The sequence below is a fragment of the Enoplosus armatus genome, chromosome 2, assembly GCF_043641665.1.
Source record: "Enoplosus armatus isolate fEnoArm2 chromosome 2, fEnoArm2.hap1, whole genome shotgun sequence".
Taxonomy (NCBI): Eukaryota; Metazoa; Chordata; class Actinopteri; order Centrarchiformes; family Enoplosidae; genus Enoplosus; species Enoplosus armatus.
Window position 1 is genome coordinate 28,535,219 of NC_092181.1, and position 26,609 is coordinate 28,561,827.

The 26,609-nt window shown below is 42.4% G+C and overlaps 2 protein-coding genes across 3 annotated transcripts; one reads left to right on the plus strand and one right to left on the minus strand.

The window, feature by feature from the left end:
• Window positions 1-829: 829 nt before the first annotated feature.
• alg13 (ALG13 UDP-N-acetylglucosaminyltransferase subunit) lies at window positions 830-19,872 on the plus strand. Its single transcript, XM_070914872.1, is given in 26 exon segments — window positions 830-949; window positions 3,072-3,155; window positions 3,549-3,599; window positions 4,081-4,127; window positions 4,429-4,501; window positions 4,725-4,806; window positions 5,091-5,256; window positions 9,634-9,697; window positions 11,183-11,300; window positions 11,733-11,797; window positions 12,236-12,336; window positions 12,640-12,725; window positions 13,999-14,171; window positions 14,173-14,261; window positions 14,659-14,766; window positions 15,367-15,514; window positions 15,972-16,143; window positions 16,407-16,442; window positions 16,537-16,592; window positions 16,781-16,849; window positions 17,146-17,269; window positions 17,441-17,560; window positions 17,742-17,782; window positions 18,091-18,214; window positions 18,837-18,944; window positions 19,481-19,872. Coding segments are annotated over 26 exon segments (2,817 nt in total).
• On the minus strand, window positions 12,278-25,043 carry LOC139292610 (protein EOLA1). 2 transcript variants are annotated; one of them, XR_011597622.1, is made up of 4 exons: window positions 24,715-25,043; window positions 21,414-21,674; window positions 21,003-21,322; window positions 12,278-12,325 (listed from the first exon to the last, which is right to left on the minus strand). XR_011597622.1 is itself a non-coding variant. In XM_070914974.1 (3 exons), exons 2-3 carry the CDS (start codon window positions 21,670-21,672, stop codon window positions 21,114-21,116), a joined length of 468 nt encoding a protein of 155 aa, XP_070771075.1. In that variant the 5' UTR covers window positions 21,673-21,674; window positions 24,715-25,043; the 3' UTR covers window positions 20,958-21,113. The 2 variants fall into 2 exon arrangements, 1 of the variants encoding a protein (XP_070771075.1); XM_070914974.1 differs by lacking the exon at window positions 12,278-12,325 and having other exon boundaries at window positions 20,958-21,322.
• Between the last annotated feature and the right edge of the window lie 1,566 nt (window positions 25,044-26,609).

The window sequence follows — 26,609 nt, forward strand, 5'->3', positions numbered from 1 at the left end:
ATGACATCATCTTATTTCGTACACTCTGTTGTAGGACCAAATAAAAACACAGAGCAGCTGAACATTTGAATTCGTTATCAAGACAAACTGTTAAAAGATGTCAATCCTCACAGCGCCACCATCAGGAGGACTGTCAAATCCACTAAATATGCAAACAAAAGAATGACCTGTTTTGTTTTTAATCTTCACGAGCTCCTTTGTTACTTTATACTTCTACTACAGTACATTTCAGAGAGAAATATTGTACTTTTTACTTCACTACATATATCTGACAGCTGTAGGTAGTTGACTTAAAAAACAAAACATAAACAAATAAAATATGACACATTGTTTTAAACCAAACTACCAAATATTATATAAAGTAGTTAAAACGAGCTCCACATGCATCATATTAATAATCCAATAATATAGGATAGAATAGTATAATCACTTACAGCCTTCATAATGAGTACTTTTCGTAGCCTTCATTTAGCTGATAATACTGGACTTTTACAGTTTTCTTATATTGTTTAATGTAATGTAACCGGAAATGTAAAACGAAGTGATGACCAGCAGAACAAATCAGATCAAGCTCTTAGTTTTCTTTCCTCAGTTTGTTGTGAAATATTAATATTAATATCACTTTTATATGGGAACAGTTTAAACTCTATAATTGTAATCGTCGGTGGGTCCGTGAACGCCTCAGTAGCGTTGAGCGGTGTCGCGCGCTGATCAGACCTGATTAAACTCACCTGTCGGTGTCACGGCAGCGGCTCGTGCTGTCGCGTCTGAACCGGACCGTGTTTACCGAGTTTACCGTGAATGTTGTGGCTTGTTTACAGGCGGCGGGATGCAGAAAGGCCTGAAGAAGTACTTCGTCAACATGGACGAGTACCTGTGCAGTCTGGGCCTCTACAGGAAGATGGTAGCCCGGGACGCGTCCAGTCTCTTCCGAGCCGTGTCAGAACAGGTGAGCCGGACTACAGGTCACAGCTAACACCCGAGGGAGGACTGCAGGTAGAGCCGGGTTGAGGGGAGGTCGTGACTGGGGAGAGGTCAGAGGTCAGACAGCTGGGGAGGGGTCTGACTCTTGAGTTGGATGTTCTGTTTGTGCTGACAGGTGTCACCAGGTGACAGAACACCTGAGGGCTGTTTTATAAACCAGTCTGAGTTCAGTCAATTCTGTTTGAGCAGCTTTGAATAAGTCTGACTCAGTTACCATGGAAATGGATCCCTCCAAACTGCCAGGACCCATATTTAAAGTGGACTGAAGTAAAAGTAAAAGTTTTCTTACCTGTACAGTCAGAGAGCAGCAGAGGTGTGACCACTGTGATCTGATGTTATCTGGGTTTGATGTCTCGGGTCTGCTTCTGTAAATCTCTTCAGAACAACAGGAAGTGATGTCAAAGCTTTGTTAAACATGAGACGACTGTCTTGAAACCTACTCAGGTGTCTCTGGCCTGGCTCTCACATGGTTAACATCTTGTTTTTTCTGAAGAACTCAGTGTGTTTCTTATTTTAACATTATTTTCTGAAGTGAAATATGGAGCACCTCAGGGCTCTGTTCTTGGCCCTCTGCTCTTCTCTTTATGTATTTGACCTCTTGGCTTAATCATACACAGTTTTGGAATAAATGTGCTGCTACGCTGATGACGCTCAGCTGTATGTTCCTCTAAAGGAGACGATGACGCTCAAATTAGAAATCCAGAGGCCTGTTTATCTGCTGTGATTCCTGGATGATGTAACATCATGCTCCTAACTTCTGATGAAACTAAGATGCTGGTCATTGGCCTTGCTCCACATGGATACCAGTTTGATGAAGTAACAGTAACTCTCAACAACTGTGTGATCTCTCAAAGTCCAACAGCCCAGAGTCTCAGCACATTACAGACCTCACCAGGATGTCGTCCTTCCACCAACCAACAGAGCCGACATCAGGTCTGTTCTGTCGAGATCCTCATTCAGGCCTTTGTCTCATCTGGATTGGATTACTATAACGGTCACTGCTACTGAAAGTCTTCAGATGGTTCAGAACGCTGCAGTGAGGACCTCAACTAAAACCACAACCTGTGACCATGTTCCACCAGTTTTCACTTCCCTTCATTGGCTCCCTGTCAGATCAGATTTTAAGGTGCTTCTGATGATTTATAAAACTGTCGGCTCTGTGATCTCATTAAACCTTATGTCCCATCCCGTCCTCTCTCAGAGACCCGGCCTCCTGTCTGTCCGCAGTTTTAAACAGAAGTCAGCTGGCTGCATCCAGCCCCTTTTCTCTGGAATAATCCTCCTGCTGACTTCAGACAGTCGGACTCTGTTGAGGCCTTTAAATCAAAGCTGAAAACTTTAACTTTCAGTTGGTACTTGTCCTTCATCCTTTAGGCCTCATACCTGTTACCACTTTACCTTCAGGGTCAGTCTCAGTCTCAGTGAATCTACTAACATCAGTACTTATTGTCCAGCTCCATCCTGCTAACAGACTGCAGACGTCTTGATATCCACTGATACTGATATCCTCTGCTGTTTCTGTTTCTGAGCCCTAATAGCTGCCAAGCTGTTCGGCATCCATACCAGACGGTTTTGTCTCCTCTTTTCCCTCTTTTTCCTCCTCTACATTTATTTAACTGGAGTTAGTGGTTAGTCTGGATTCACATTATATATAATGTATGTAACGTGTGTGTGTATATATATATATAATGTATATAATGTGGTTAGTCTGGATTCACACACACACACACACACACATATATATATATATATATATATATATATATAATATGAATCCAGACAAACCTGTTTTTTATTTTTTTTATCAACCGTTCAACAGGAGACAGTAATGAACATGTGACTTCATGTTGTATGAGTACAGCTGGCCTCAGATCTGCATCACTCATCAATTAATGTTACATCCAGTCTGACCAGTTACACACTGATCCTGAACTGTACTGTGAGCTGATTGGTTGGTTGAACTAATTTTTACGGAACGGTTAGTGTAGTTGTTAATTACACGTGTGTGTGTGTGTGTGTGTGTGTGTGTGTGTGTGTGTGTGTGTGTGTGTGTGTGTGTGTGTGTGTGTGTGTGTGTGTGTGTGTAGTTGTATTTCTCTCAGAACTACCATCAGAGGATCCGGCAGGACTGCGCCAACTACATGAGAGCCAACAGATGCAACTTTGAACCAGTGAGTTACGACTGACTGACTGACTGACTGACAGCAGATCAGTTTTCCTCCAGATGTGCCACTTTGTTTGCGTCAGGCAGTAACCAGGCTTAAACCAGCCAGTAACCAGGCTTAAACCAGCCAGTAACCAGGCTTAAATCAGACAGTAACCAGGCTTAAACCAGCCAGTAGCCAGGCTTAAATCAGACAGTAACCAGGCTTAAACCAGCCAGTAACCAGGCTTAAATCAGACAGTAACCAGGCTTAAACCAGACAGTAATCAGGCAGTCATCAGTCAGTAACCAGTAAGTGACCGGGCTGTGACCAGTCAGAAACCAGTCAGGTGGTAAAAAGTAGAACAACATAAGTGTGGAGAGAAAAGGTTGTTTTCAGCTCATCTGTTTTCTTTTTCAGTTTGTTGAAGGTTCATTTGAGAAATATCTGGAGCGTCTGGAAGACCCGAAGGTGAGCTGCTGTCACCTTTGACCTTCAGTCCACTCACAGCTGACCAGTGTGTAGTGTAACTGAGTGTAGCGCTGAGTGTAGCGCAGTGTGTAGCAGTGTAGCACAGTGTGTAGCAGAGTGTAACTGAGTGTTGTAGTGTGTAGCAGTGTGTAGCGCAGAGTGTAACTGAGTGTAGCAGTTTGTAGCAGTGTAGTGCAGTCTGTAGCAGTGTGTAGCACAGAGTGTAGCAGTGTGTAGCGCAGTTCACAACAGTGTGTAGCAGAGTGTAACAGTGTGTAGCAGAGTGTAACAGTGTGTAGCAGAGTTTGTAACAGTGTGTAGCAGAGTGTAGCGCAGTGTGTAGCAGTTTGTAACAGTGTAGTGTAGTTTGTAGCAGTGTGTAGCGCAGTGTGTAGCGCAGTGTGTAGCGCAGTGTGTAGCGGAGTTTGTAACAGTGTGTAGCGCAGTGTGTAGCAGTGTGTAACAGTGTGTATGTTTTCAGGAGACAGTGGGTCAGGTGGAGATCAAGGCTCTGTCTCAGCTCTACAGGTGAGATCTCTCAGGTTCACTCACCTGTTACGTTATCTAATCATGTGACGTTCTGCTGCTCCAACCTGGAAACGACCTGACATATTGATGATATTCAGTTCCATAAAAGTTTTTTTATTTATTGAATGAAAGTTTAAAGGTCCCATATTGTAGAAAGTGAGATTTCCATGTCAGCTGGCTGTAGCTTCATATTTATAGTTCAGACATGAGAGTGACATCAATCTGAACATCTGACTCTCGACAAGGAGAAGAAGAGGATTTCACTAAGTGTGTGTGTGTGTGTGTGTGTGTCTTTGTGTAGGCGTTGTTTCCTGATCTATCGTTACCCGGGGAAACCAGCCACAGTGATCTCAGAGGACGACTTTGTTGACAAGGTGAAGAAGTTTGTTGAGAAGTTTCTGTGATGTTCCTCATGATGATCTGCAGACTGAACTGTGATTGGCTGATCAGCTGGTTCTGTGATCAGTGCACTTTTAAATACACAGTTTGTGAGGTAATTAGTGATGACCTACAGGTTAGGGGTTACAACACAGCAGGTCACATGACATTAACTCTGTGATTGGTCAGTACTGACCGTCAGTCTTCTGTGTTGCCTAGGTGACGCTGTGTTGTTCCATCAACGGTCACTATGACATTGTTTACCAGAGGAGTTACCCCGCCTCCGCTGCACTCTGTCAGTGTGAGTACTAATCAGTGATTGATAGGTCAGAGTGATTGACAGCTTTAAAGGAAGAGTTCAACATTTCCCAGTTTCATCTCTGAGATTTTGCTACTTTAACACTAAACATTAAGTTTGGCGTTGTGATGGTTAGGGGGAATGCATGATGTCAATAAGGGTCATTACAAGAGTAGAAACAAACATTACGTGTGTGTGTGTGTGTGTGTGTGTGTGTGTGTGTGTGTGTGTGTGTGTGTGTGTGTGTGTGTGTGTGTGTGTGTGTGTGTGTGTGTGTGTGTGTGTAGCTCTCCTGTACGAGCTGCTCTACACTCAGGTGTTTGGGTTGGAGGAGGCGGAGCTCTGTCAGGCCATGGAGGCCTTTAGGGTCGGAGGTCGTCGCTATAGAAACAGCCCGTCAATGTGTAGTGACATCGACATCGGCTACGACACACCAGAGGAGCGAGGTCACAGGTAAACACACACACACAATAATATTCATCTGTGACAAACAGTTTTAAAGCTGATGATGTCATTCTACATCATCATGACATCAGGCTGAGAAGCCTCGCCCGGGCAGGCTCCGAGATAACATTATCCTCTGAATTTACAGCTCACAGCAACTTCATATGATATAGTTTGACTAGTCGTGTGTCTGCTCGTTCAGAGCGGGCCGATTGGCCACTGGAAAAGCTGCTTGCAGCGTCCATCGTTGTCTGGGATATTCTGCCACTAGGGGGTGCCACAAATGCAAAAATCTCATAATTAGCTGCACGGATTTGAGTGAAAAATGTCCAATTAATTGTATAAAGTTTGGTCATGACTGGCAAAATGGGGAGTGGTTTATGAGCGTTTATCTATATTACATATCGTCACCCTATTAAACTAACGGCATAAGTCACTTTTTGAGCAAAAGGATTTTTTGGCCTAAATCGGCTCTTTGTGATGCTGGCCACCTCTGGTAAAGTCACCTAAGCCCTTACTTGAAAGGATCATGCTCTTTTTACCCTGTAAGACAATGGCCTATGCCAAGAGTGTGACTTAGGCCATTTTATTTTGACTTAGGCCATTTTACAATTTTGACTTAGGCCATTTAACAAGCTTTCATGATGGCAGCTGCCTCAAGAAAGAAGAAGATTTATGATGCAGAAGAAGCCCTAAACATGATTCTCGGATCATTTTCTACTGGTAAGTGATAAGGTTTACCATCGCATAAGCTAGGCTGTAATATTTTGTAGTAATCTAGTCTCAATTTCACAAGTTATAGTTGAATTACAAAGCTAGCAACTACTAGCTAGCCAACGTACCCAACATCTAGCTAGCTACCTATTCCTAGCCAGCATACTTCTTTCTGTAATGTAGCCTTAAGGATGGTGGGGCAGGATTGGATAGGATTTGTGAAAAAATAAATGTGCATTTTGCAGAATGATCACACATTTATGACCATGATTTTTGTGTTTTCCCAAAAACTAGAAAATATGACTTATGCCATTAGTTTAATAGGGTGACGATATTATATTATATAATGTCACAGCAGGTCCTACAGAGCTGAAATGTTTTCAGAACACCCACTGATGTGTGACAAAGGTTTGTCTCACTACAGCTACGGTCAGTTCAGAAGTAATAGAATATTTTCAGAATATTTTTCAAAATATGCAAAATCAATTAACACATATATCTCCACAAGTCAAAAATGGACACAGTCATTCTGTAGATTGTAGATATCAAGTGTTTCAAATGGTGTTCAGATCAAATGCTGAGTCTGCAGTGATATTTAATATCTTGCTGTAATCTGTGCTGTATGCACAACATTTTCTATTTTGTGCAGTGTTTGATGAAACACCTGAAACCAGCAGACTGATATTTTTCTGAAGTTTTAAGTTTGAACAGACACAAATACCCCAGTCATTGCCTCACGTTGTAAGAAGGTGTTTAAACTAGGTCTCCCCAGTGGTGCAGACAGTAAGTCCCCTTCTCTGGGGACAGAAAGGTCCAGGGTTTGAATCCCCAGATGGCCAAGTCGAAGGTTTTTATGACCCGTGAAAATATTCCTCAAGGTGATGCTGTAATAATCAAGTTACATTTTTGTAATTATTTTTTGTATCTAGTGTTGACAAAAAACATTTTGACCCGTCGTTGGCGTAGTTAGCACGCATTAGCTCGGAGGGTTAACTTGGCTTGTTTACTATATGGGCGATTCCGCCAAAAGAGTGACATTTCCGTCCCCAGCATATTATTGTATATTAAATGTATAAACACAAGTAATAATATAATACAAATTATATACAAAACACCGTACACATGAATCATTGTAGAAATTACAGATATATCTTTTTTAAATATTTTTTAAATATTTTAAAAAGGCATCCAAAACACTGATACATAGCATTTCTTGCCTGTCCCCACAGCCAAACGCTACACTTTACCACAATGCATCATGAACAAAATCCTTCCAAAATCTATTTTTTTTTGCATTTAAGTGTGACTCCATATTCTATCTACACTTGTAAAACAAAAGTTTTACAAAAACGTCATTATATTTTGGTTAAAATTCACATTTTAGTGCTGTCCCCAGGTTTTCACTCATTGCTGTTACCCAAACACATTCCCCCCTCTGAAAATTTTGGAATATTCCACCAGTGACATTTTCTGCAGGAAGTGACATCATTTGGGTCTTCTGCAAGTCATGGGAAGACCAAAAGTAAGTTATCTCATTTATTTTTCCTTAAATTTAATGATATATTAGCTGTGTCAGAGACGGTCAATCTAAAAACTCAGTCCTGTTACCTCAATTATCTCTAAGACGATATTTGTTGATATCAAAAGTAAAATATTCAGTTAAATCTTAAGAATGTGCTCCATGTGCTCAAGCTACTAGCATAGATGCTAAGTGGCTAGATTTCACACAATTGCTAATTTTATGCTAAAAACTCATTGCTGTTACCCTCATTGCTGTTACTCAAATAAAGAGTAACAGCACTGAGTTGGCGGTAACAGCAATGAGTAGGCTAGTGCCCTCTGATGCCCTTTTATATTAATTAAAAGAATACAATGAATGAATGAATGTAAATAATATAATGAATGAATGAATATTAATTAGTTTACATGATTGCATACATTTTAAATGAAATAGGCTAACTAAAGTTGCTGTCATCTGAGATCAGTTTTGTGAATCATAATTACAGGGACCATTGAGTAAAAGTAGGGGTTTAACAGGTTTTTCTGGCCAGCCCGAAATGATATTCTGTGGTACCTGTTCGATGATATTGTGTCCGTCATCAAACCCCCTAAACCAGTCACATCACGTCATGTGGAAATTGACAAAGAAATCTGGGGAAAGCTACAGAAAGTCTTAGAAGAGGTCAGTTACTTGTTTTTTTTAAATCTATTAAAGTCATGATTGGTGTAAAACTGGGGATAATGAATATATTTTGTAGAAGGTGTAGAATATTTTCAAATTTATTGGAAATGATGGTCAATGCATAGATCCAAGAACGTAACATCTTAACTTTTTGTCTGTGTCCATTTTATCTTATTCAGATGTAAAGAACCAATACTGTGGATCTGTGACATGCTAAAGGGAGAGAAGCAAGACAAACCGACAAACCACTACAGTACATCGCTCTTTCTCGTCTTTCACTGTGTCATACACAAAGGCACAAAGCCAGTACGTTTACACACACACACAGAATTCAGATCTCTCATTCAAACCTGATGTCTCACATAGTTTGCAGTTGGTGGGCCTTTCCTTTTTTACTCCCACTATACTACCTCTAACAGTTTTTTGAAATGTTGATGTATTTTAATAATTTTGTATATGTTCTGTCTTTTAATCTTACCAATACTAGCAACAATGTATTTTAATATGATGTTCTTCATGTAGCTCAGTAGTGCAATGGGTTTGACACAATAAACAGATCACACACACTCACATAACGCACTCACATACTCATTCCTGTTACCGATTTTCATTCCTGTTACCAAATGTTTTTTTCTGATTATTCAATTGTTTCTTCAAAAATAAAGAAAATAAACTGTATTTTTACATTTATATTGGCTCCAACAGTTGTCTGATTGCTTGATGAAATACAAGCTCAATCTTTGGATTAAATTTGTTTTTTTTATGTCCTATAAAGGAAAAGGTTTGATTTGCATTCTTAGAGAAATACAACTCTGGTCAAAATATAGTAATTTTTTTGTCATAAATATTAGTATTTTCATCATGTAACCAACCATTTCTTCTACATTAACTCTTTTTCTAATGGAAAACAATGTATGTGGTTGATATTCTTTTAAACATGGTTTTAAAATGGCATTTGAGTTTTGGTAACAGCAGAGAAAAAAATGCAATGATAATAAACTTTCGAAAGTTGCAATAAATTAAATAAAGTAGCCTGAGATTGACCAGTACTCATTTTGAATGAGTAAATGTGTATATTACTAAATTCTATATTGAAATGGAATGAAAAATGAAGTTTAATTTTGAAGAGTTACAACGAGCAAATTGCACTCTTTTGGCGGAATGACCCATATAACTGGACGTCGCGGTCGCCCTGAACGTCCCACCAAACCCTGTTCAAAAATATATGTATGGAAAAAACAAAACAAAGGAACAAATCAAACAAATCAGCCCAAGATAAGAGCGTAAATTCAAGGCTCATATAAACCTAATTACTATGGCATAATAATAATAATAAGAAAAATAAGTTACAGGTCTGTGGAGACGTCGCCTCTCTTTCTCTCAATCCTCTCAGCTCATCACTTCCAGTTTGTTCTGCTGGTTACATTTCATAAACAGATGTTTCACATGAACAGACCTGTACAGATGTGTGCGTTTGTTTTATCCTGCAGAGAGGACTCTGAGTCGGGTGGAGCTGCTGAAGAGAAACTCCGAGCTGTGACAGACGACACAAAGGTGGGAGGGAGGCTGGTGTAAATATGTGATGCGTCATGATGGAGCTGCTATACAGAAGTGAACTAACTGACCACAGTTAAAATAATTAAAGTAAAAGTCAGTGGATGAAACCAGGAACAGACTTGATGAATAAACGCTGCAGTACATGAAGCTGTGACTGAAGGTGAAGATCTGAAAACATCAAACCTGTGTGCAGCGATGAGGAGGCTGTGACCTTCATCACGACACAGATGTCATGTTTCCATCATGTTCTCCACATGGTTCTCCGTCGTCTGAGCTCCCACTGGAGCTCTTTAATGACGTCATCTCGTCGTGTCCTCCTCTTCTTCTTCTGTGGTGGTTTAATAGCAGCGACTGGAGGATTAGCTCCACCAGCTGTTGATTAGCTCCACCAGCTGTTGATTAGCTCCCCCAGCTGTTTATTAGCTCCACCAGCTGTTGATTAGCTCCACCAGCTGTTGATTAGCTCCACCAGCTGTTGATTAGCTCCCCCAGCTGTTGATTAGTTCCCCCAGCTGTTGATTAGCTCCACCAGCTGTTGATTAGCTCCCCCAGCTGTTTATTAGCTCCACCAGCTGTTGATTAGCTCCACCAGCTGTTGATTAGCTCCACCAGCTGTTGATTAGCTCCCCCAGCTGTTGATTAGTTCCCCCAGCTGTTGATTAGCTCCACCAGCTGTTTATTAGTTCCCCCAGCTGTTGATTAGCTCCACCAGCTGTTTATCTCTATCAACCAATGAAGTCATGTTCACACAGCAGCAGTGGAGGGAAACAAGCAGCAGGTCAGGTTTTATTTAATTCAACTTTCAGTTCAGTTAGAATTTGAGCTCCGTTGGGAAGAAACTGAGTTGTTACCATTAGGATGAAGGTTCAGGTTCACCGTCACCTTCTCACACCTGAGCTCAGAGGTCCTTCACACCTGTCAGTGTTGCTCTGTGTCAGTTCCGTTTTGTTGTACTTGATTTGTGTTTCTTGTTGAGGATGATGATGTATTTGTCTGACAGTTGCCACAGACACAAAATGAATCTTGCAATGGGATCACACTGGCCGCAACACTCACCCAGACCTGCATACTAACGTAGTGTTTTGTGCAAACATCCGTTAAGAACAACTATTGACAGTGATCCACCACTTAAAACGAATGTGGGGCGTAAAGTCGTGACTGCATCGGCTACAGTAAGTAAACGCAGAAAAGATCGGCTCACTTTCCACGGTCCAAAATCAACCAACACATCCATTCAAAAACAGTTTCAATAATCCGAAATACTTTATTGATCCCGGGGGGAAATTATTAATAATAATCTGCTGTAACAAAAGAGACAGGAAGTTAGAAATCTATCATATCAGTAATATATTAGCTGAGTCCAAGCTGAAGCACCAAAACCCTGAAACCTGCAGAGATCCTGACTGAGGTCCTGATACCGGAATGAAGGTCCTGAGTCCTGACTGAGGTCCTGACTGACTCGTAGTTGTTTTTATTATTCAGCCCCCTGCAGATGCCCTGCCCCCCTCCAGACTGTCTCTTCCTTATAAAGTGATGAAGTCTCTGGACGGAGAGGTTTACAGAAACCTGGAGTTTGATGTCTGGCAGGACACCTGCAAAGGTAACGCATGTCTGAATCACACAGAGAAAGTTTTCTGTCAATTTAAAATTCATGAAATTTTTATTATTTATTTTGTTATTTCCAGGTTGACAAAGATCATGCCAACAGTTTAAATGTAAAAATCAGACTGCTATCAAAATAACATTTTTATTGTTGTTTGATATAAAGAGTATTTTGTCATGAGCTAATATTTAACACAGTCATGAATGACACCATGAAGTACAGGTTTGAGTTTGATATTTCTACATGACAGAAACAGTCTTTAGATAATGAAAGATGATAATCCTCCACCCCAGCAGCAGCTAGCTTGTGTGATGTGTAATCTGTTTACAGTGACTGGTACTAATATGAAATTATTAATGAATGAGTAATAGTAAGTAATCAGATCACTGTGATGCTGTGTAACTGAAGTGGTCTGTGTGTGACTGACAGAGATGCAGAAGACAGACTACATGGTGTTTGCAGGGAGGCAGTACTTCCTGGGAGACAAGTGTCAGGTAACAAAACACTTAACAACACTGATGGCGTTAAAACTCAGCTCACTGCAACTACTGGTAGTAAAACTGCATCAGGATCAGTAATCTTACTCCCAGGTCTTCCTCCAATGCCTCTCTTAATGGTCTGACGTGGCTGTGCAGTCTAGATATGCAAGTGTATCATGAATACCTGATGTAGCTCTGATGAGCCTGCGAGTGGCAACTTGTAGTATGTTTCCAGTTGTTTTAGCTTAATGCTAACATTTGAATTTTAGCTACATGTTAGCTACAGCTGAACCATAAAACTGAGAACAGAATAAAGCTGCTGCAGCGTACTTGAATGTATATTCTCCTGTAAGATTGACAATATATGAAATTGACCAAAAAACTGGATGTTATTGAAAAAGGTCTAATGAAAATGATGATGATGGTGTATTTACCTCCATCTGTGTATTTCAGGTGCGTCTGGAGCCGAAGGGGAAGTACTACAATGCCTTCATCCAGGAAGTAGGAACACACTCCTCAGCAGTCACCGTCTTCATCGAGGAGCTGGGAGAGAAGTAACACACACAACCTAAACCATGTAGTCAATTGCAGCGATACATTCTTCAGTGCTATATTGACAGAGAGACCGAGTTGTCTTGCTGCAAAGTCTTCCAGCACCCTCACAAAGAAGCCTGCCAACTGTTTTAGCAAGAAGTTTTCAAAGGTTTGGTTTGTGGAAAAATGTGTGGTCAGTTACAAGATCATGAATTTCACACTGAGCGGGATCAAAGCAGGAGAGTTGATCTGTGAGGTACAGCCTACAGTTTTGATGTAAAACGGTTTATCTTTTAATGTTAACATTTCCCTCTGTGTGTCAGACACCTGGTTCCTCTGACTGATCTGAAACCGGTGAATCCAGTTCCTGCCTGGAACGTTGCTGCTCCCACTAGAAAAGGTGACCTTGGTACGTTTGCACTGAGTTTCTGTTCAGCTCCTTCATTCTCTTCCTCCTCTCTGAATATATTTAGTGTTTTTCTTCTTCATATCTGTTGTAAATATTCAGAAACAAAGTCTAAATATGACAAGTTCCTGCCAGTGAACAAGTTTAGAGTTGATCTGTGTCAGTTCAAGCTTTAATTTCAGTTTGAGTTTACCTTCTGGATTTTCTGTCTCTTCTGGGCCTAACAATTGATGACCAAATAACTTTCAACACATCCCTCTGACCTACCGTAACGTCCTCCTGACCTACTGTAACGTCCACCTAACCTGCCGTAACATCCTCCTAACCTACTGTAACGTCCTTCTGACCTGACGAACTTACATTGACCCCCCCCGAACACAAACACTACTTACACGTTATATTAACGTACATCACCCCTGTCCCCCCTGCGTTACATTAACGCACCCACCCCCTACTGGACACTTTACCTGGACACTTAACTTTATTCTGGTCACTGCACTGTTGTTATTTATCTTATCTTATTTTTATTTTTATTCTTATTCTTATTTTAGCTTTTATATTCTACTTATTTGTTATCACAACAAATAGCACCTTCAGACCACAGCAAATTCCTTGTAATGTATGTTACTTAATAATAATAAACAGATTCTGATTCTGATTCTGACCTACCGTAACGTTCTTCTGACCTGCTGTAACGCTCTTCTGACATACCGTAACGTCCTCCTAACCTGCCGTAACATCCTCCTAAACTGCCGTAACATCCTCCTAACCTACTGTAACGTCCTCCTGACCTGCTGTAACGTCCTCCTGACATACCGTAACGTCCTCCTGACATACCGTAACGTCCTCCTAACCTGCCGTTATTTCCTCCTAACCTGCCGTAACATCCTCCTAACCTACTGTAACGTCCTCCTGACCTGCTGTAACGCTCTTCTGACCTACCGTAACGTCCTTCTGACCTACCGTAACGTCCTCCTGACCTGCTGTAACGCTCTTCTGACCTACCGTAACGTCCTTCTGACCTACCGTAACGTCCTCCTGACCTGCTGTAACGCTCTTCTGACCTACCGTAACGTCCTCCTGACCTGCTGTAACGCTCTTCTGACCTACTGTCTCCCTGTCTCTGTCAGAATCAGAAACTGTTTATTGCCAAGTAACATACATTACAAGGAATTTGCTGTGGTCTGAAGGTGCTATTGTTTTGATAACAAATAAGTAGAATATAAAAGCTAAAATAAGAATAAAAATAAGATAAGATAAATGTCATCTCTTTCAGATTTGGACTCTCGTGGTCAGCGTCATCACCGTCATCGCTATTTCAGGAAGTCTCGCGGAGTGAAGGGGGCAGAGCTGCTGATGCCACCACCGTCCGCATATGGAGGCCCGGCCCCCTCCGCCCTGCCTCCGCGCTTCCAGCCGGCAGGTCACCCCCGCCCCCCCCCCCCCCATATCACCAGGAGCCATGACCTATGATCCCTATGCCCCCCCACCCCACCACCACCACCCCACAGCCAGACCTCCTCGCTACGGAGCCTCCAGGTGGGACTTTATAACTGACAAACACCTGCCTGTTCCCTGTCTGACACCAGACAAACATGAATAAAGCTTAGAGAGCTTATAGGAAAACTTTTGTATCCAAACAGATCTTCAACTGATCACTCTTTTTGTCAGGTACATTTTTCCCCAAAAAACTTTACTTGGGTTCTGGACAGGTAATTTAAATGTCTTGCTTTGTTCAACTAGCAGTCTAAAACCCAAAGATATTCAATTCACTGTGAATGAAACAGAAAAACAGAACAAATCTGAGACACTGACACCATAGTGGATGGAGGGTTTAATACATGAATTGTCAGAATTGTTTAGTTTTTGAAAACACACTAATACTGAGGAATGTGTGTGTATGTGTGTGTGTACCTGTGTCTTGGATTCTGGTCAGAAGCTCCACCCGTTTCCTGAACCGTCACCTGATTGGTCCACAGTTGACCTATTACCACCCTGGCAGACGATATTACCATGACTACGAGAACTACGCCTTCAGGTCACGGTAAACAAAGGAATCCACACACAAAGACACACGACTGCATGTTTAAGAATATTGTCTTTGTTCTGAAGTTTCACTGTTTTCAGGTCAGATTTACAGTATATCTCCACTTGCTGGTAATTTGTTTAAAATAAATATTATTGGTTGTTGCTTGTTGATGTTGATACGGTAGGTCAAATGACATGACACATAACAACTTTATTAGTTTTGTTTTCCTATATTCATTTTATAATTAAATAAATTGAACTCACACTTTTATATTTGAATCTAATGACGCGTCTAAACAATTTCACACTGCTGCTTCAGATGATCTCTTCTGAAGGCCACTTCCTGTAGAACTGAGAAAATGTCTCACTCTGGCGTCCCCCTAATGGTTGTATTATAAAGATCCTGACAGACAGCAACAGTGACTACCAGCAAAGCTTAACTGATGCCATTAGAATAACTTGAAAGAAGTTAAAACCATGTTTTACACATGGGGACTTTAATTAGCTGCTGAAATCATGGAAGTGCATCTTACGTTTGAGAGTAATCAGTTCAGAATGAATGGGTACAGCAACCAGTAGTACAGAGTACTGAAGTCACCAAATCATGTTTGTTCAGTCGTAGTCGGCGTCAGCTGGCGGCTCTGAATAAAGAGTGTCAGTTTGGTTTTTCTGCGGAGTCGGTGGAGGAGCCAACTGATCTGGATGCAACCATCACATACTACCAGCTGGACGACGGCAGTGACACCGTCTTCCCTCCTCTGCCGGTGAGAAAACCAAAACTACAAGAACGAGATGATATCGTTGGATAAAACCTTTGTAGTGTGTAACGTAATGATTTTAGAACTAATTCAAATAAAATGTTTGAGTCACAAAAGTCTTTATTCAAATGAGACTTTGACGACTGAACTGAGTCATGTGAGGTTATGTTGGAGAGTCAACATCACTTTGACTTGGACTCGAATTCACCTCCTCACCTGTAACTCTGCTTAACAGCATGATGTGGATGCAGGATGCAGTGACAGTGCCCTTTCAAAATAATGTCTGAGGGGAACTTGTTTTGGTGGAACATTGGGGAGGCGAGCCCTGGTTAAAACCAGGGACTTAGAAAACAGTAACGCACAGTTAGTGGAAGTGGATAAGTCTGGTGACTGAAATAGTAAGCAGCCTACATCTGGTGATTCAGACTACTATGTACATAATATAATCTGGCTCCTCCAACAGGGCCCAGCTGTGGCACCACCCCCCAACATGGGAGCCCCGCCCCCACCGTCTGGCTCCTCCTACAGAGTTCCGAGAGGCTCGGGGCCCCTCCCTCCCGGACCTCCATCTGGAAACACTACCGTCTGTTCATCAGAGGAGGACCAGGAGGACACGAGTACTGTAGAGGACCAGGGTGAGGAGGACAGACGTTACGTTGAAATAACATTATTACAATCAATGTATACATTTTAAAAAGGGATCTAATGGAGGAATTAAACAAGACCACACCATAAATTCTCAGATGGTAGTCAGGATCTATTCACCTGCAGAGAGATCGGGTCTTTATTTCTGTTTTTGATCATCTTGTAGTCAGAGAGTGGAGCAGCATAGCTTTTCTTTGAGTTTTACGGATGTTCTGTAAACTTCTGATATGATTCATGTGTCTGTTTCCGTCAGCGGAGTATACAGAGGAGTACATCTACATCACTCAGGGTGAGTCGTGTTATCTGACTGCAGAATCTTGACAAATAGCTGACTGACTTCTGAAGACAGGAAGTGACTGAAGTCTGTACGTGAACTGTTCCAGATCAAAGCTACCAGACTTCAGGTGTTTACACTGCTGCTGAGCCCTCCACCAACCAGGTAACACACCTGACCTTTGACCTCTCTCTCTCTCTCTCTTTGGCGTTACGTGTAGTAATCGAGTCAGAACTAAAATCCCTGCATAATACTATCCAAGGAAAACGTAATCAATGATGTCATGAAGTTCAGAGCTATAGGGAGGGAGAGAGGACAAAAAGGGTCTCTTACATTGTCTCTCTTTGTGAAAGGACGAGCAGGAAGGAGGTCCTGCTGAGTCTCCACCGAGACCAGAGATGAACTACAACTACACACAGCAGGTACACACACACAAATATTTATAAAAAGTAGTAAAAATATATCAGTGCAGTGGACATAATCATGATAAGGATTTCCGTGGTTGCCATGGTGACAAAACAAGCTGCGGCAGCAAGTTGAGGTGAGACTGACTCAGTCACTGATTGGCTGGTGGTCTTCATCGCTAATATGACTGCTGGTAACTCCTCCATCTGTCTGTCTGTCTGTCTGTCTGTCTGTCTGTCTGTCTGTCTGTCTGTCTGTCTGTCTGTCTGTCTGTCTGTCTGTCTGTCTGTCTGTCTGTGTGTGTGTGTTTCAGGTAGTGAAGCCATTAGCAGTCATCTGCTCTTCACCTTCCTCTTCCTCCTCCTCACCCTCTTCTCCATCGTCGCGTGTACCTGCAGCTGCTCACCTGCCAGCCACACACACACAGACACGCTCAGGTACACACACACAGACACAGTCGCATGTGTATGGCTGAGTTGTACTAATCATACACACATATATACACACACACGTGTTTAGTAAATAATCACACGTATGTGCGTGTATCTCGTCCTCCGTGACCCATATATACCCAAATATAAATGTAATCTGATGTTTTCTGTTCTTAGTTGCCATGGCGATCCCAGCCACCTCTCCCTGGTTGGTTAATGAGTTGGGTGAGGCTCTTTGCACTGTGGTAGCCCCGCCCCCTTACTCCTATGACCCTAACGGCAGTGATTTACCCAGAGGTCAGAGGTCATCCAACTTAACACAGCGTTACCCTTCCTGCTGCAGCTTCCTGTCTCATACTGATCTCTCTCTGTGTGTGTCTGTGTGTCTGTGTCTCTTTGTGTGTGTGTCTGTGTGTGTGTGTGTGTCTGTGTGTGTGTGTCTGTGTGTGTGTGTGTGTGTCTGTGTGTGTGTGTGTAGACGGCAGAGTCCTCCAGTACTACTTCAACTTAGGAGTCCAGGTAAGAGATCAGTGTCTTCCTGCTGCACCCTCATCACCTGTTGTTTCTGAGCCCACAGTTTGATGGAGTGAGAGGAAGAGTTGAGGAAGATCACTGAGCAGAGACTAAAAGCTCTTTTTCTACTGTTGGTTAATGTGTCAGTTTTTATTTGAGAGATGAAAGTGAAAATGCTCTCCATCTCCATCCCAGCTGACATCTTGTTGAGTCTAAAAAGCAAAGCTGTTTAATTTACAGACGTCTCGTGAGTTTACATCAGGTGTGAATCAGCTGCAGGTGTTGTCGGCTCTAACCTCCACCCCCCTCCACAGTGGTACCACCAGAGCTGTTGGCAGCAGCAACAGCAGCAGCAGGCATACCCCACCGCCTCACCAGAGGCCCCCTACACCTACCAGCACTACACACCCTACCCGAGCCAGGACCCCCCCTTGCATGGTAAGACCTACACCCTCTCTGACTTGGCTGCTTGGTGAAAGAGAGCAATCACTTCATTGGCTGCAGGTTTCAGCTTGAACCACCAATCAGCAGCCTCCTCAGCTGCCGTTCCAGTGCTCAAACTGAATTGAAGTTCAATTCAATTCACCTTTATTTATATAGCGCCAAATCACAACAAGTCATCTCATGACACTTTACAAACAGAGCAGGTCTAGACCGACTCTTTATAATGTTATTACAGAGACCCAACAGGTCTCGCCTTGAGAAGCACTTTGGAGACAGTGGAGAGGAAAAACTTCCTTCAGAGAAAACCTCCAACTTCAGTCAGTACAGTTTTTACACAATAAGAGTCCTATTATGATCACTGAGGGGAGACTTTCACAGTATGAGTTTTATTTAGGAGGATGTTGGAGGGTGGATGTCTTGATTGGCAGATGCAGATTAACTCCAACAGGAGTTTCAGCACTCAGCTTGGTGTTAGTTAAATGGTGAGTTGCCAGGTTAGTTAGTGAGATGGTTAATGAGTTAGTGATATTATTTGAAAAAACCTGCAGACCTAACAGGAAGTAGAACCTCACCTTCCTGTAGACTGTCTGACCTGGTCCTGGTCCTCTGCCCCCAGCTGCCCCTCCTTCTTACCCTGAGACAAATCGAGGCCCCCATCAGCCCCCCTCCTCCTACCCAGAATCCACCAGGGCAGGAGATGGACAGACAGACGGTCACAGCAGCGGTCAGTACTGATGACTGTTGTCTTTATCATGAAACCGTGGAGATGTGTTGTCTTACAGGTACTCTGACTGAGTCAGCGACGTCAGCAGCTTCATCACGTCAGTCCTGAAACTCCAGAACCAGAGACGTCGTCTGTTTTATTGTTTTATTCCACAAATCCTTCTTCCTCATCCAAATCTGGCACCTACATTACCCACAATGCAATTCGAACTATTTTCAGTTTCTAACTTGTAGTCTTCAACCAACGCTACCAACCAACCCAGGACATTTATCAGATTTCAGCTCCCTCTGAGACACTGAAGGCTTTATACTACTTAAAAACATGCAGGAGCAGGAGAACTCCCCAACACCTGGAAACACGCTGAGGGGGAAATCTTTAAAGTGCCAAAAAGTCATTTTAAATGATATCAAACTAAAGTAAAGTGGTCTGAATACTTACAGAAGCACCTGAGTCTCCTCTTAGGACTGGAGCCAATAAGACTCTCAGATTCTGATCTAAATGTGTTTGATTTGTTTTGTCTCCTCCTCCATCATCAGGCCCCACCCCCTCCATTGAAGGCCCCTCCTCGATCAGCTCTGCCACTTCAGGCTCTGCCCCATCCTCTGCCCTCCTGTACCCAGATCAGACGTCCCTTCCCCTTCCCCCACTGCTCCACCTGCCATATGAAGCTCCACCCCCAGCTGCCTACCTGCCTTCCGCCCCTCCCCCTCCTCTTCCTCACCCTGCTCATCCTCACTCTGCCCATCTCTCGCATCATTCCTCCTACCACCCCTGCCTCCCTCCCTCCACCCACTGGGGGGCGCTGCAGACTGGAGGCCACACCCCACGAGTTTACTGCCCCTCCCCCAACCCCACCCACATGATTGGTTACATCACAGCCCCACCACCCCCCCACACTGCCACACACTACATGCCCCCCACCATCTAACACACATGTCCTGCTGACACCTCACAATTCCAACATAGCTCACTCATTAGCTTATGACTAGCATGTGCTCTCAGCAGGAAAACCTTGTATCTCCAAAACATGTTCCTGCTTACATGGAAGTTTTCCAGAGGACAAACTTGGGAACTAAACAGAAATAAAAACAAGGATTAAAACTTTTATTTTTTTAATGGATTTTGGCATCAAGGTTTTCCTGTGTTAGCATGTTAGCTTTACACACATGCTAGCTGTTTTAATTAAAAAAAAATTCTTTACTTGCCAAACATCTTTATTTACAACAGTGAAAGACAGACAGTGCCTCAGAATCACTTCCTGTTTCACATTTTCAGTTAGTTTGTTTGGATGTTTGTTAATTGTTGAAGTTGTTTGTGAGTGGGACAAATGCCTCCCTGGGGGAGGGGTGACAGTGTCCTCGGTTGCCACAGTGAGTGTGGAGCCCGGCCTGGTGGAAACCATGGCGTTAGAGTTTTGCGTTTGTTGAAGTCGTCAGTTCAGTTTGTCTTTTGAACGTCAGCCAGCCGATCGGAGAGAGGGGGTGGGGCTGCAGGCTGGGCGTGGTTAGTCCCTGTTTATTGATGAGTGGATGTATTTGTGTTGACGTTACGTTTAAACTGGTGGTTTGTTTTTGTTACTGGGTGAATAAAGTTTGTTTCACCAGCAGAGTTCTTCTGTGTTTTTTTCTGACGACAGTCACATGACCTGCTCATGATTGGGTGATTTCCATTGTGCATGTAAACATCATATCCCATATCCTCCATAGAAACAGAGCCCCTCCCCCCGTGTGCCCCCCCCCCCCCCAAGACATGAAGCAAGTAAACGCAACGCAATAATGTCGATTATTTCTATTTCTGTTACTGACTTGATGTTTCCATCAGAACCACCAGCTGCAGGCGACAGCTGTTACCTGTTTTTGAAGTAAAAATATTCGTGACACTTTTTAATATTGCAGTATTCATTGATCAACACGTGGCTCTGGATCTGATCAAAGCCTGATCGTAAAGAGACAAGTTCACATGATGGACTCTACAGGGAACCAAACCAGAGTCAGGAGCTCATCACACAAAATGAACTGGATAAAAAAAACTTTATTAACAGGAAAAAAAGAAACAGACCTTATGGTGTTTCTTGGCTGACTCAGGATCAGAGGATGTCTTCATCAGTGTTCTCATTATTCATTCAGTAGACATAAAACCAACACTGTCCAGTAACAATCAAGGGTGTTGTCATGGTAACAGCTCGGCAGGGATCGCCACGGTCCAGAGGTCGCGACCTCCTCGAGTGCTCATTGGCTCCCTCAGCCATCGAGGGTTGGACAGGTGAGTCAGGTGTTTCTCCTGCAGACCAATCAGAACGGCCGACCGCTCCAGGTGCTGTAGCTCCTCCTCCTGCAGGGAGGCGGGGCACAGCCAGGTCCCTCCTACATCCACCAACCCTGAAAGAGAATTACACATGTGATGCCTTCAGGTGCCCCTCGTACCTAACAACTATCAGGAATATCAGGAATAACTGACAACATCTCCCACCTGCCACCACGCCGCGGCCGAACCTCTCTCCAGACTCCAGGAGCGCTTGGATTTGAGCCTGGTTCATTCCCAGCGGGCCACTTAGCACCGCCCTCCACTCCTCCCCCTCCCAGTCCCGCTGGGCAATGTGGACCGCCAGGGTCTGGTTCTCCAACGGGTCCAGCAGGGGCCTCCAGCGGCTCTCCACCGTCTTCACCCCGTCCAGAACCAGCCCGGCGTATGGCTGCCGGAACGACAGGCACCACACCTGCACCGACATGTCTACAAAACAAACGCACCTCATTAAGAAACATAAGACAGAAGTTCTGTTTGGATGATGTTGGATTTTGTCCACAGAATCTTTTTTTATTAAATCAAACTCAAGCATTCAAGCTTGATACCAAACGATCCTGAAACGTGTTATTTGATGTGCTAACAGTGATTCATGCACGAACCTCCACTCAGGAAATCATTCAAAAATATCAGCTGCTAAATTTGACTTTGTACAGTAAAACTTCTTCCGCCTGTTGAACCCATCTTTCCTGCATTAACCAAAAGATATTTAAAAGTTGCATTATTTCATGCTGTGAATATGAACAATGCTGATCAAAATAGTTCCGGACTAAGCGCCATACTAGAAGTTGCTCCGACATGTCTTTCAATTCCTTCTGTATATTGAGGTCTACACTTGGCAAGGGGAATAACCAGGGAGGAATGGAGGAAATTGAAACTGTAGGGCTGTACTGTAATTGCCTTTGCATCAGCAATCCACCCAAAACCTATGAAATTTGTCTCATTATGTTTCCAGCAGTCTCTTAAAACACTTAGGCCTGAGCTCGTAATGCATCTAACTTCTTGAGGTTTGATTCTGCGGTTGACATGTAAGCTATGCACCCATCGTCAAAGACAGATCTCATGAGTGCCCAGTATATATTTTGTAGAGATACTCTGCTTGCTCCCCACTCTATATATGTAAAATGTAAAAAGGTATATTGATGACCTTTTTACATTTGTTCTTAACTTTATCCAGATGACCGTTCCATGTGAGCTTTTCATCAAACCAAACCCCAAGAAATCTAATAGCTTTTACTTTCTCAAGCGGTTGTTCATACAGTTTTAAGGAGATGGGTGTGATTTAATGCCGTCTTGAGAAACAACTGACTTGTGTTTTTGCTACAGATAACTTGAATCCCCATTTACTTGCCCATTTTTCCACTTCAACTTTTGCAGCTTGCATTTTCTTGTTGCCATAGGATGCATTGCGGCCTCTTATCCACAGAGCCACATCATCCGCATACAATGATTTTCCTACACTTTGTTCAACCTGAGAGAAGATGTCATTGATCATTATGTTGAATAACAACGGACTACAGACACTTCCTTGCAGAGTTCCATTCTCCACCTTATATACACTGGAAAACTCTGCACCTATTCTTACCTGTATTTTCCTGTCATATAAAAAGGCCATCACTATATATAATATAGTGCCTTTCCACATCAAAGAAGACAGCTAACACTACTTCTTTATTGGTCTGTGCTTTCCTGATGTCTGATTCTCAGCACTGTACAGAGTCCAGTGTGTTCCCCTACTTAACCCACTTTGATAGGGAGATAGAAGAGCTTTACGTTCTAGGAAATATGTTAGTCTCTCTGTGACCATTCGTTCCATGACTTTACATAAATGAGAAGTCAAGGCAAGAGGTCTGTAGCTAGAAGGATCTGAGGGGTCTCTTCCTGGTTTTAGAACAGGCACTATTATTGCTTGTTTCCAAACTGAAGGAAGTTGTCCAGTATCCCAAAATCTGTTAAACAATCTCAACACTATGCCCAGTGTATTGTCTGTCATGTATGCTAACATTTTATAGCACCCCCCCTCCCCATCCTTCTGATCATGCCCCAGACTTCTGACAGCTGTACTTCTCTTCCAATACTGCTACAATGAATGAAGTTTTTTGAGTCTCCTAAATGCTTTATTTTTGGCTTTTATGGCTTTGTTACATGGCACATTCCTGGTACATGTAGCTGACTGAATTATTTCATGAAGTAATTCATTGTTGAATATGTTTTCATCCACCGGGTTTCCTACTTGAAGTTTCATACATCTGTTTGCACTGATCCCTTGGAAAGCATCCCAGCTAGCAGGACCCAATTTCCATCTTGGAATTTTCTTTTTTTTGTGCCAACTTTAGTCACTACAGGGTAGTGATTGCTACCTACTGTGGTATGTTTTATCACACTCCATGTGCTTACACCTGCTATTGCACGAGATACAAATGTCAGATCTGTGTTCTGCGCCCTGTTGTATCGTGTTCCCTCCCCATTATTAACACACATAAATTCTTCAACAACTAAACCATTTGCATCTGTGCTAATACTCCCCCATAACGAATTATGTTAGTTGAAATCCCCCCACCATATTACACTGTCTTGCAGTGGTCCCCCAACATCCTCTAATATATCTTGACTTAATGTCCCACATGGATTATAATAGTTAATTATGTCTATTTTACCTGTCAGTCCAGACCTTAACCACAATTGATTCATGAACTGTGTTTACATGTATCACCTTCACAACTCCAGTGTATCCCTTTATAATAAAATTCAACTGTGGTTTCGACCATGTCTCCTGCATACAGATCTCCAAATTATCAACACACTGCTTAAACTCTTGGTCATTAGCATCATTAATAGGATCCAGCCCATGTCTGAGTCATTAAGAATGTCTTTGATGGTTTCCCAGTGCAATCCTTTCACATCAAGGTACTCAGCTGATTTAACAATTATTTTGATCCTTTAATATCGGCTATCAGAGTTTCCTCCTTCAATTAATCACATCCATCACATTTTCCTGCTGTGTCTGTGTTCCATGTGTCACTTGACACCGGTCTGTCTCCTGACATCTTCTTTGCTGCCTCTGCCTCTCACTGATTCCCTGGGCAGCCTCGACTCGCTGCACCTCTCTTACTGACCTCGCACCCACGATAAGCTGAGCTATGTTCCCCTCCACAGTTGCAACATTTTAGCTTTGCCCCTTCTGCACATCTGCCATACTCATGGTCTCCACCACATCTGCCACACCTTTGCTTTCCCTTGCACACCGCCGCGACATGTCCAAATCTCTGACACTTGAAGCATCTGAGCGGTGGGGGAACATACAGCCTCCCATCATAGCACAAATATCCAATGAAGATGTTTTCTTCAATGTGAGCAGAGCCGAGAGACTATCATATTTAATGCCATTTCTGCTTGCTTTCAGACGTTTGACCTCAGTTACATTTGCATTTGTTACATTTCCTTTAACATCATCTGCTGAAATATTTACCAGAATCCCCGACCAACCTCCTGCCACTCAGCAGGGAACACGGCACCTTCCCTCCGGTTGTTTTATTCCCTCGGATTGCTCTCCCTTGTTGTCCTCCGTCCTTACATATTTCTCGGGATTTCTGCACTCCTAACCTCCCCGACTTCTTTCCTTTGGATTTAGTTAGCTGTATTGGATTCCAATCACCGAAAGAAGCCCTTATAGCCCTCCTCTTCCTTTCTGCTACAGCTGTTCTCTCGTCGCAGCCACTATCATCCGATGTATCCTTTCGCTGCCTTTTTGCGTTTATTTTGCGTTTATTCTGCCCAACTATATCCCACGCTTCGTACTCTCCATCTCTCCTAACTCACTTCCTGATGCGTCACTTCCCTCTGCCGTCTCCCGTCCAGTCACAGCCCCGTGTTGCCAAGGTTAGGTGGGTTAGCCTGGTTACCATGGTGATTAAAGCACAGACACGTTGTCCTCAGAGTTTTATATTCGTGTGTTCTTCCTGAGCGCGTTTGAAACCTTCTCGATCTCCATGACAACGGAACCCAATTCATGGTCCAAACATCTGGTTTACATCGTGGTGTTTATTTCTGTGAATGTATATAATATTAGAAAATATAATAATATAAACGGATCTGCGTCGAAGCTTCACCACACGGACAGGAATAAAAACTACTGAAGACTTTATTTCTGTATTATTTATTTGGCCCACCATGTGTTCATGTCTTCATGAGACTCCAGCAGGTTTCTAAAACCCTGAAATTCAGGAGAAAAATGAATGAAATAAAATAAATCACATGATCACATGACCTCAGTGTCCTCAGAGGGAGCTGACCTCTGAACTGCAGTCGCTGCAAACTACAAACATTTTTATTTAATCGCGTTTTTACAAATTAAACTGAATATAACAACACTAATCAAATCTGATGATGGAACTCAAACATGGTGGACAGCTCGTTTGGTCAATAAAGTTTTCTTTTTTGAAGACCAACTTATTTCACAGTTTTTGTTTTTTAATTAATTTGTAATTTTTTCCACCGACATGCAAATCACAGGGCAGAGAACACAGCACAGATCAATAATCAATAAATCTCTACAACCAATCACAGATGGTACAGGACAGGAAGTAAACGCCCCCCTCTTCTTCTTTTCTCTTTTCCTGACAAATTGTTTACATCATCAGCGCTAACGATGACATCACACAAATGGCTTGAAATGAAAAAGTTACAGAAGTTTTCAGCCAGAGGGCGCTGCTTGTTTACTGGACGATGTCATCGTTTTACTGCTTCCTGTTTGGACAGATGAACTATGATGTCATAACTCCATACTGATTCATCTAATATTCATCTGCAGCCACAGGTCACATGCTGCACAATAACGGGTTGTGACACAAAACTGAAAAACAATAATTAATTAATAATTAATAATCAAAAGCAGCATGTGACTCAGTTTGTCTTCTGTCTTTTTCTCCAAATAAAATGAGCTCACTGACAAGCTCTTCTCTGGTTACCATAGCAACTAATGACCAGGAGGAGGGAACATATATAATTGATAATATTTTGTAATATATACAAAATAAATAAATCACTGATCAATAAAGAAAACAAGGCTTTAAGAGTAAAAGTATACAGTTACACACAAAAAAGACCAACTCAGCAAATGGAAACAGAAATATAATATTGGTAAAATCATATTTCAACTAAAATAAAAATGAAATAAACTTAACTAAATTAACTAATTAATAATATCAGAAATATAAAAACTGTCTTAAAAACACATGAAATATTTCTTCTTTTAGACGATGTGCAGTTTTTCTGTTTAAGCAGCAAAATAAATCAATGAACCTTGAAATTAGATCAAAAGTTTTGAACTCCATTGAACAAAGTCAGAAACCAGGAGACGAGGAC